The following is a 10,891-nucleotide window of genomic DNA, read 5'->3' as shown; positions in this document are numbered from 1 at the left end:
CTCTCTCTCTCTCTCTCTCTCTCTCTCTCTCTCTCTCTCTCTCTCCCTCTTCTCAGTGACCTAAATAAAATGCTACATATATATATATATATATATATATATATCAAGAACGTCAAGTGATATCTTCTTCTATGAAGTCTTTCTTGATAACCTCTATCAGTAAGTAATTTTTCAGAACTCTTCATAGCACTTTTTTCAACTCTTATAAGCTTATACTTTAAAGTGCTTATTAATTAAATCTGTGTACATCTCTCCTACTTGATTATAAAACAGATTATAATGACAGAACTATATGATCTTTAAAGTTCTTTTCAGCTCCAAATTCTATCATTCTTACAGCCATGATATACAATATTATATGACATAATAACAATTAGTATTTATATAGCACTTTAAGGTTTACAAAGCATTTTACAAATGCTATTTCATTTTATCCTCACAACCCTAGGAGGAAGTGGTATTATAATCCCCATTTTATAGGTAAGGAAACTAAAGGCAGGTAGCGGTTAACTGACTTTCCCAGGGTCAATTGTTAAGTATCAGAGTAAGGATTTGAACTCAGGTCTTCCTGACTCCTAGTCACCAATTAACTGCTTTTAAAGTGTATTAGAGTTCAATCTGGATTGGTTTCTTATACCCCTACTAGACTGTAAGCTCCCAGAAGGCAGGGGTTTCATCTTATCTGAGCTTTTACTTCTTAACAAATGTAGTACCTTGCATAATGTCTACCATAGTACCTAGTATATAATACGTGCTTAACAAATGTTTATTAAGCACCTTTATCAGTTAAGACATACTCAAAACAATGACTTAAGCACCTGTGGAAGGAAATTATAACTTTAACTTTTACAAATAAACAAACTCAGATTCACATATCTCTCTTAAATATCACACCTGGATGTGACATACATATAAAAGCAAGAAAATGGAAAGAGTTGTGGATTTGGAGACAGGGGACTTGGATTCAAATCCTGCCATTTATAGTTGTGTGACCTTGGGAAAATCCTTTAACCTTTCTGAGCTTCCGTTATCTGCAAAAAGTTATCTTCCTTATCTGCAAAATGTGAGGGTTGGATGGCCTTTAAAGTGCTTTCCAGATCTAAAACCTGTGATGCTAAGTGAATTTCTATCTACAAATACATAAAGATTCTCAGAGATAAAAGAGCTTACTGTGATGGTCTGATGTTCAATTCTTAGCTTTTCCACTCCAGCTCCATATAGTTCCCTCAGGAGACACATAATTCTTGTCTTTTTCCCAGCACCTGATGGTCCATACACTAACAGATGAGGGAAGTCCCCACATTGTACCTGGAAAAAAGCAAAGAAACAATGATTTTTAAATATCTCCTTGTGGTAAAAGTTATACATTTGTTCCTGTAAAGTTGATTTTTTATTAAAATAGAGAATTTTTAAATAATAAACTATTCCTAAAAATGCAACTAAAAAATATAAACTCCTAGAACATCAACGTGAAACCTCAGTCTAATCATAAGAATCACAGAATCTTGAGTTGGAAGGGACTTCATAAAATCCCCACTTCGAATCATACCTTCACAGAAAGTTCTCTTTACAAGATCCCTAATGCATATGTATCCAAGCTCTAATGGAAGGTCTGAGATATGGTAGTCATTAATTCCTGTAGTAGCTAGTTCCATAAAGATTATTCCTTATACTCCAATAGATGTGGATATTACAACCTAGCCATGCCTATTCATTCTGTATGGCTCTTCATTCATGTCTTCCCTTAAGTTCACCAGAGGGGCTCTACTTCCCATGTTACAAGGCTTTGCTTTCTTTCTTCTGAGACTATAAGTACCAGTGGAGCACTTGACCAACTGACCACTTATCAACCCTCACCTTTGCTGCATGCCTAAGTCATCTTCAATTCCTATCATACATTTCCCTGATCCTGAATCCAGGAAATTCTTCTTCAAAGTTCCTTATTTGGTATATATCATAGCCAGTCTACAACCATCACACACCTGCCTCTGAATTGTCCTTTATGTGATATTCATCTTCAGTTCTTCAGAGGCTATCGTGGTCTTTGCCTGAAAGTTATTTAATAACATTGGTAGAATACTAGTATTAAAAAAAAACAGGCCTTTGTCTTTGAGAGAAACATGGAGTCATTAAAGGAGTTTTGCAATTTCAATACAGCCTTCTCTGCTCCTGTTTAACTGAACCTAACTCAATGTCCATTTTCACTGACTATTCCAGATAAACACTAAATGTATTTACAAATGCACACATACATGAATACACATGCTCACACTCCACATTCACTTTTATGGCTGTCATATCACATTGTTGAACAACAGAGAGGTTGCAGTATATATAATGTATGTATATATTATGTATGCATATATACACACAAATGTACACACATACACATGCACCCATACATACCGATGGACAAATTCTACAGAATGTTCAACTTCATGCTATAATATGAACAACAAACAAATCTTCATTCACTTGTTTTTCCAATGGGGAAACAAGTAGGCTTTCCAAGCAGCAGTTCATGGTCTCGTGAAACTGACTAAAAGATGCAACAAATAAAAGTTCCCACTGTACTTGTTTGCTGAATATAAAATGAGAATTTGACTGAATACATCCAAACGCCATCCTAAAGACTTTCAACAAGGCATTTTGCACCCATACGTCAAGATATTTAAGATTCCTTGAAAGGGGGTGGCCAGGTAGCACAGCGAGTAAGAGCACCAGCCCCAGAGTCGGGATAACCTGGGATAGAATATGGGCTCAGATACTTACCACCACACCCAGAAATAACTGGCCATGGAACCTTGAGCAAGTTACTTAACCAAAATTGCTTTAAAAAAAAAAGATTCCTTGAAAGATACAACACAAATAACCTTATTCAATCATTCTCAGATCATAAAAGTCATAAAACAAGCAAGACATAAAACAGAGACAGATATATGCTCTCCAAAGGTATTCACTACTGTAATGGAAGAGATCCAGCAAAGAATCCAAGTCAAAGAGGGATTTCCTAAAGACAGTCACTTCCTCCTGATGATTCTGTTTGCAGACAATATTGTGCTATGTTACACCAAACCCCAAAATACTGCAGGGCCTTCTAGAAGAAATCTGTAACCATTCAAAAGGGGTCTCCTTATAGAGAATCAAAATCTCTGCAATTTCTCCCCACTATTCCTAGTTCTGCCTTCTGAAGGCAAGCAACAAAATTCAAAACTACCTTCCATATAACAGCCTTCAATGCTTGAAGATAGTAAAATCTGTACCAGACACCCTAAATCTTTTCTTTTTCCCCCTCTAGTCTAAATGTCCAAGATTCTTTCAACTTGGGAATCTTCATATGACATTAGTCTTCTCCCTATCCTGGTCAATCTCCTCTGCTCCTCCAATCACCAATTTCCTTCCTAAAACTGAGCCACAGAGAACTGAATACAATGACACAGATTTAGTCTTATCAGAGTAAAACTACCTTCTCTTTCATTCTAAAAATAGACACTATACTGATATTAACTCATTTTAAGATCAAATTAACTTTTTCTCACTAGTATGTCACATTTTTGAACAATACAAAAGTTGTAATACATTAGAATTCCTGGATCTTTTTTAGATTACCTGTCTTCCCAGTCTATACTTACTTTCCCATAATTAAAAAAAAAAAAAGACTATTAAGGTGGAATGGAAGAAACATTCATTAAGTTATTAAGTGCCTACGGCGAGCCAAGTACTGCTAACCACAAATATCATATCATTTGATCCAGTAAGGCAGGTGTTTTTATACCCACAGCTAGGAAATATCTGAAGCCCAATTTTTACTCAGGTCTTCCAGACTCCAGGCCTACCTAGCACTTGATCCTCTGAGTCACCTGGCTCCCTATAATAGAAGGAAAGGATTAAATGCTCCAACTAAAAGGTCAAAGAAAAAGCAAAATAAACTAATCCTATTATAGTAGTATTTGTCATTATATACACAGTGACTGTGTAACCTCAAAGAAGAGACAGACTCAAGGATATCTCACATACTGACTTTTTATAAAATTAGAGTTGGTAGGTACCTTGAAAGTGGTTAATTCATTTTGAGAGCTTATCATGGTTTAAAAGTGAAAAAAGGGGCGGCTAGGTGGCTCAGTGAGTAAAGCGCTGACCCCGGAGTCAGGAGGACCCAAGTTCTGTTCCAGCCTCAGACACTTAACACCCACACAAAAAAACTAGCCATGTAACCTTGGGCAAGTTACTTGACCCCAACTGCCCTCCAAAAAGGCAATAAAAAGGCAATTTCAATAAAAATGAAAAAAAAAAGGAAGTAAACTGAAATCCAGAAGACTTGGATTATATGTAGGCTCATCTCTACCATTAACTATGTGCTATGTGACCTTAAACAAGTCACTTAACCATTTTAGGATTCAAATTCCTCATTTTGCAAAATGAGGACAGATTAGATATTTCCAGTGTTCTTTCCTAATCTAACATGATAATTTAATTCAATCCCATCATTTTATAGATAATAGCTAAATAGCATTTTAAGGTACACAAAGCACTTTGAATGGATCCCATTTGAAAAATGAAATGGTTTTTCCTATAACTGATGCTTTTTCCACTACAATATGCTACCTGCCAGAGGCAGCTACATGAAGACTTAATTAAAAATAACAAAGTAACTATGAATTGCCTCTGTAATCATTCTTGAAATTAGGCAACAAAAGCCATATTTTATAAAATTTTCTACAATAACACTGTTAATCAACACCCAGATTCAACTGAAAATAGTAAGCAAAATACACTGAACTGAGATTTGTAGGCATCTTTCAGTGCTTAAATTTTGGTAAATTACAACAGTGAGAACAATGAATCCCCTGAAGTGGTCACATTATTTGAATTCATACTATTCCCAGTTATAATTGTATGTAAAATATGGTTCCAGCCCAATGGAAATATGCAATGAAAAAAAAATTTTAAATAAGTTTTTTCCTCTGTTTATTAACATAAAAGTAAAGGATAAGAAAAATGTATTTTTGATTCGTTTATTACAAAGTAACTACTACAAAGCACAGTTCCAAAAAAGCAAAATTTTAAAAACTAAAAAAATACTTAATATCATAACCTAAATATAAGGTATGCCAATATCACAAAATCATTAGTATTGTCATTTAAAATATTTTGGCAGCATAGACTAAATTGCCTCCTTTTTCTTTAAATCTTCATATACAGGCTGGTAGGGGCAGACAGACAGCTTTATCCATATCTAAAATCTGCATGCTCACATTCCCACACAAAGAACCAAATATTTGAATGTCCTGGGGTCTTTTCTAAAATTAGAAATGCTTTAAATGTGATACTGCTGTCTTTTTGATGTCTTTCAAAAAGTGCACTAAAATAACTTAAAAATCACACTTTGAAAAGAGTATGTCTCCCATGTTTCCTTATCTTACTACCAAAGAACTGCAGGGATCAGTGGTTGCATCCTCTCAGAGCATAAGGATTTAAGGTCAATAAACAAGTATTGGTTTTAATTTGAAATTCTTTTCTGAACTACCTCCCAATACTGTTAAGTGTTAGGTGATCCTTTAGCTACTCTAAATTCTGGCTATATTTTTCTTTCTTTCTTAGAAACTGATTTTGGAAGGTATTCTTTTCTAAAATAACTTTGTTCCATCGAAACTGAAATTTTGTTTATCAGTGTATCTACTTTTGAGTATTTTCTTCAAAACACCAGGCTATTTAGCTGCTGTGTTTTCATTTTCCTTCACCTCCTTAAATAAACCTGATGCTTTTATTTGAATGTCTGCTCTAAAAGGAATGCATTTTTTACTGCAACCTTCAATCCATATAGCTAAAAGGCCTTTCTATCATTGTAATATGTATATTCCTTGTAGTTGCCTGAAAACCACAAAAAGTTGATGCTTCCTTTTCTCTTTTATTTTGACTTCATATTTTATATTCTGTACTGTAGATTCAGATATACCAACATCTTGTCCTATTTTAAAGTTACTATTAGTATGGTCATGCTATTCAGATACATAAATTTTTTGTTCTAATTCTAATAAAAAGACTCTTTTTTGCACTGGCTATGTTTCCATCTGAAGTGTTCTTCCTTTTGTTGCTTTTGTTAAGAGTTATTTCTTAAAAAATTAACACAATTTTTGGTAATATGGTACTATCACATCCACATGCTACAAAAGGTAGCACAGTAGGTGGCATGTTAAAACCCTCAACTAGCTTTCAAGAATGGTATTAATTGAATTTTGGCTCACATTAAACGCAACCTGGTATCATCTTATAATTCACACTAAATCGAATTTATATTATTTGAACTTGCATTAATTACAACCTAGCCATGTTAAAAATCATTCCCATTACCTAAAGTCAATATGTTGTATAATATTTTTCTAGGTATGAATAAGTTATGCTTGTCTCTTCATGCAATGAGGCTTTCTAAAAATTTCTTTACACATAAGATTTTTCTTTTAAGGTCTTATGGGGGCAGCCAGGTAGCACAGTGAGTAAGAGCACTGACCCCAGAGTCGGGATGACCTGGGATTGAATCTGAGCTCAGACACTTAGCACCCACCCAGAAATAACTAGCCGTGTAACCTTGAGCAAGTTACTTAACCCCAATTGCTTTAAAAAAAAATCTTATGATACTTGAATATTCTCAAAAGATAGCAAAACACAATCATAATTGGAAGGGACCGAAGAAGCCACTTATTCTACTCATTAGTGATAAACATCATCTATAATATGCATGACAGCTGGTTATGGTGCCTCTGAAAACATTTGAGAGAAAACTCACTGACTCCAAACCAGTCAGGTAATTCTCTTAAGTCTTCCTTACATTAAGTCAAATCTGCCTTAGCAACTTACCACCCTGGTTCCTACTTATGCTCTCTGGAGTCAAGCAGAACAAATCTAGTCCCTGTTCCATGAAACAGCTTTTTAAATACTTAAAGACATCTATCATATACCTCCTAAGTCTACTCCTTCCCCCAAGCTAAAACATCTCCAGTTTGTTCAGATCATTTTCATATGGCATGAACATGAGGCCTTTCACCATCTTGGTTTCCCTGCTCTGGAAAGTTGTAGTTAATTAATGCCCTTCTTAAAACACGGCACCCAAAATTAAACACAATATTCCAGATATGGTCTGAGGAGGATAGGTATCACAGCTTTATCTTTTCCCTGAACTGGGACACTATGCCTCTTGGAATCCTAATAAAGTTGCCAGCAGCCCCAATATTCTAACTTCGTTATAGGCCTGACCCTACTGAAAAGCAGGCCCACTGCACCTCCACCCCTCTCCACCTCCCCCACCCCCCACCAATGTCCTAATTTCTTCATATATGCCTCACCACTCACTGGAACAACAGGTGTGTTACTGAAATCTTAGTTCCCACAGAAACAGCAGGTGTATCCATGTGATAGGAACTGAGCTACTGCTAGCCCAAGACAGGACCACAATACCTAACTATCTATCTTGACCAGACAGGACCACAATAGCTAGCCAACTGGAGGGCAGAATGATCATGTTTAACCACTGAACTACAGATGGGACCCCTCCTCCATTACCTAAACCCTTAACAAACCTCCTACCTTTTTCATATTCCTCTATTCTATGTAAATTTTGATTATGTAATTGCATCTTTACCCTATAAAAATCCATCTTGCTTTCTCTCAAGTTGCTGGCTCCTCTTGAAATTTAGCCTACTTCAAGAGAGCTGTCAATCTCAACAAATGCCTATACTTGGATTAGAGGTGGTCTGACTGAATTCTTTGAGATGGTTCCACCACAACACATCATGAAATGGCAACAGTTTTTGGCATCCCTGTGTTTAAACTGCAACAATTCCAGAACCTCAGAAACCATGCATAAGGCCCTCATGGCCTGAGACCCCCATGCCAATCCCTTCCATACACTTCTCTATCCCAGTTTCCTTGTGAGCAAGATAAATCTTCTCTATGATGTACCCCTAAAGGGCCTAAATATATACTAAGAAGAATCAGACAGGATACAGGAAATAGACCTAATGCACTTCCAGAATTCTAACAACACAGGGCCAAAATTATCACCCTAGCCAGTCATAGCTTCCAACAGGGCCTTTTAGCATCTAAGTTCATTTTAAACTACTTCCTATTATTATCTGTCCATCAGTCTGGGTTTACCTCTTACCTTTAGAGATAAATTTGAATTTTGTAAACAGTCAAAATTACTTAGAGCCAAGTCAAGTAGATAAAGTGGCCCAATGAGCCTCTGAATATTACTATTTTGGATCAAAACCAATATGTAACTATAAAATAACAAGATGAATTTTCTTGTGTGGCTCAAAAGTTTGCTCTGAAGGAAATTATAAAAGAGAAGTTCTGAAAATGTTTTAAGCAACAGCAGCATTTTTTAAAATAACAATGTAACCCACTAGGTTACCACCTCAAAGAAACATTCCTTTAAATTGGGGGTTCTTAATCTTTTTTGTGTCATGGACCCTTTTTGCAATCTATAGACCTCTTCCTAGAAAAATCTTTTTAAATGGAAAAATACATAGAATTACAAAGTAAACCAATAACATTAAAATAATTATCAAGCTATTACCAAAAAAGGTTCATAAAACCTAAAATAAGCACCCCTGATCAGAATCATAAGTTTGGGCTCCTGGTGCAATGTGACTCCCAATTAAGGCAACAGAATAATATACTATGTTCAAGAAGAAAAGATTAGGTGGGAAAGGAACGGCAACAATTGAAAAATTAAGATGCTACAGAAATTTAAGTTATATGGATCAAAAATGTGTTCACTTATATAGCAATCTTTGGATCTGATGTGGGACAAAAGTGATTACCATTTGGGTACAAATCAAAGATCAATATAATGGTGGAAGTAAACTACAGGCTACTGGGACACCTGAAAGAAACAGATGATGAATTCACAACATAGATCACAATGCTGACAGATGAGGTAAGATACACACCTGTAATGGTAGCCATCATCTATTCACATATTTCCTGAAGATTGCTTTCTAATAAAAGCAGAGCAGCAGAAAAAATTACTGATTTGTTTTGCTAATATTTTTTTTTTTTGAAACAATGGAGAAAACAATGACAGACACTGTTATTCTGGATTTAATTCTGACAAATAAGGAAGAACTCATTGTTAACATTAAGGAGATAGGAACCTTAGAAGAAAGTAGCCAAACCATCTTGGAGTTTGTGACAGGTAAGGCCAGGAATTTTGAGAATAGTTTGGTGTGCATACCACCCAATACAGAAGGGTAATTGCAAATAGTTCAGAGATAAGATGTAGGACTTCATAGCCTGAGACAGAGCAATCAGTTTTAGAGGGATGAAAATCTCTCAAGATCAAAATCCTAAGGATGTAAAAAACAAATAAAATACAACCCTATTCCCAACCAAGAGCCACTGCTCTCCTTTTCCTTCTTCCCCACAGATTTCTGCATATAGTTGCCAAAATAACCTTCCTAAAACAAAACTATGTCATTTCCCTGTTCAAAATCCTGCACTGACTGCCAAAAGAGTCAAGTTCAAACTCATCAGTCTGGTATCCAATGCACTTTATACAATGGCCTCAATCTACTTTTCAGGTCTCTTCAGGTGTTCTCATAATGTATACGTTAGCCAAACTAGACTTGTCCCCACAACTAGCTAGACCAAAAGAACATCTCAGCTTTATGCTTTCCTACTGCTGAAAGAACTTTGGAAGAGTGAAAAGCATACTTGATTTGGGAATAAGGAGACCTGAGATTTTTGCTAGTTGTGATCATGGGGAAGTGACTTAATCTTTCAAGGTCTTAAGTGTCCTCAGAGGTAGGTCAGGGATAGGGGCTGGACCTGTAATTTCTGGCATCACTTTATCTCTAATTTATATTTTTACAGTTGCAGAGACCATTTGAAATGTTAAGTGACTTACCCTGAACAAGACAGACAGAAATTCTTGGCTTCTTAAGAAGCTACCTGGTACAGTGGACAGTCATGGACCTGGTGTCTGGAATACCTGAGTTCAAATTCAAATCCAGTCTTAAGATGCTTTACTAGCTGTGTGATTTAACCTATGTCTTTGTTTCTTCATTTGTAAAATGGGGATAATAGCACCTATCTCCCAGGTTTGTTGAAAGAATAAAATGAGTATTTGTAAAGCATTTTGCAAAACTGTTCTATAAATACTGTTATTAGTTACTACACATGAATAAACATCATTCTGTTCGTGTTCTGTCCCCCTCCTAACAAAAAACCGCCCAGCTTAAATGCCACATGATGGATGCTTAACACATTCCCTGATCTTTGCAGTCAGAACTGTTCTCATCCTCCACTAGAAAACCATAATTTTTCCCCCTATTTTTCTTATGGCTTTTATCACATTCTGCCTTGTATTACCTATGTGAGTACATGTATCCCCAATAAATGCCACCCCAATCCCCTTCCCTATTTTTCATGGTGCCATTGTTAATGTACATACTATTTCACTTTTACCAGTTATTTCCTAGTAATTAATAACCTGAATTCTTTTGCTAAGCTGCCTCTGAGAAACCATCTAATTTTTTTCCTTCTGTTTTCCCACCCACAACGCTAAAAGTCTTTTGGTGAAAGGAAAGCCCTAGGTTTAAATTTGGGGGAACATGTCTCGAAAAAAAAAATTCTTTCTAAATAAGTTGTCAACTTAGGCAAGAAAATAAAAAACATTACCTTCCATCTATTCTATACTTATTTTATTTTTGTGTATATGTTAATCCCCTCTGAGGAAAGTAACTTGTTCTGTTATTTTTCATTACTGTTGTTTTTTCTTTGTATCCTCAGTTTAACACAGTGTCAGGCACATAGTAAGAGCCTAATAAATGCTTGTTGATCCGCTGATCGATCTGGCAGGTAAGCAGAAGCATGGGGAGTGGGAGGGGGG

At 35.8% G+C, this 10,891-nt stretch overlaps 1 protein-coding gene across 1 annotated transcript in view; it reads right to left on the bottom strand.

Annotated features, from left to right (window-relative positions):
* The window catches only part of RFC3 (replication factor C subunit 3), a 41,049-nt gene that overhangs the window by 29,645 nt on the left and 513 nt on the right, over positions 1–10,891 (bottom strand). The window contains exon 2 of the mRNA XM_069080336.1: positions 1,171–1,308. Within this exon, the coding sequence (XP_068936437.1) occupies positions 1,171–1,308 (138 nt within the window). The remainder of the gene's footprint in view (positions 1–1,170; positions 1,309–10,891) is intronic.

This window comes from Petaurus breviceps, unplaced genomic scaffold (genome assembly GCF_028583685.1).
Source record: "Petaurus breviceps papuanus isolate PSGF00001 unplaced genomic scaffold, PetGlider_PUasm1.0 91133, whole genome shotgun sequence".
In the NCBI taxonomy this organism is placed as follows: Eukaryota; Metazoa; Chordata; class Mammalia; order Diprotodontia; family Petauridae; genus Petaurus; species Petaurus breviceps.
The sequence above is the reverse complement of the archived record's forward strand: the minus strand, read 5'-3'. Positions and strand labels throughout refer to the sequence as shown.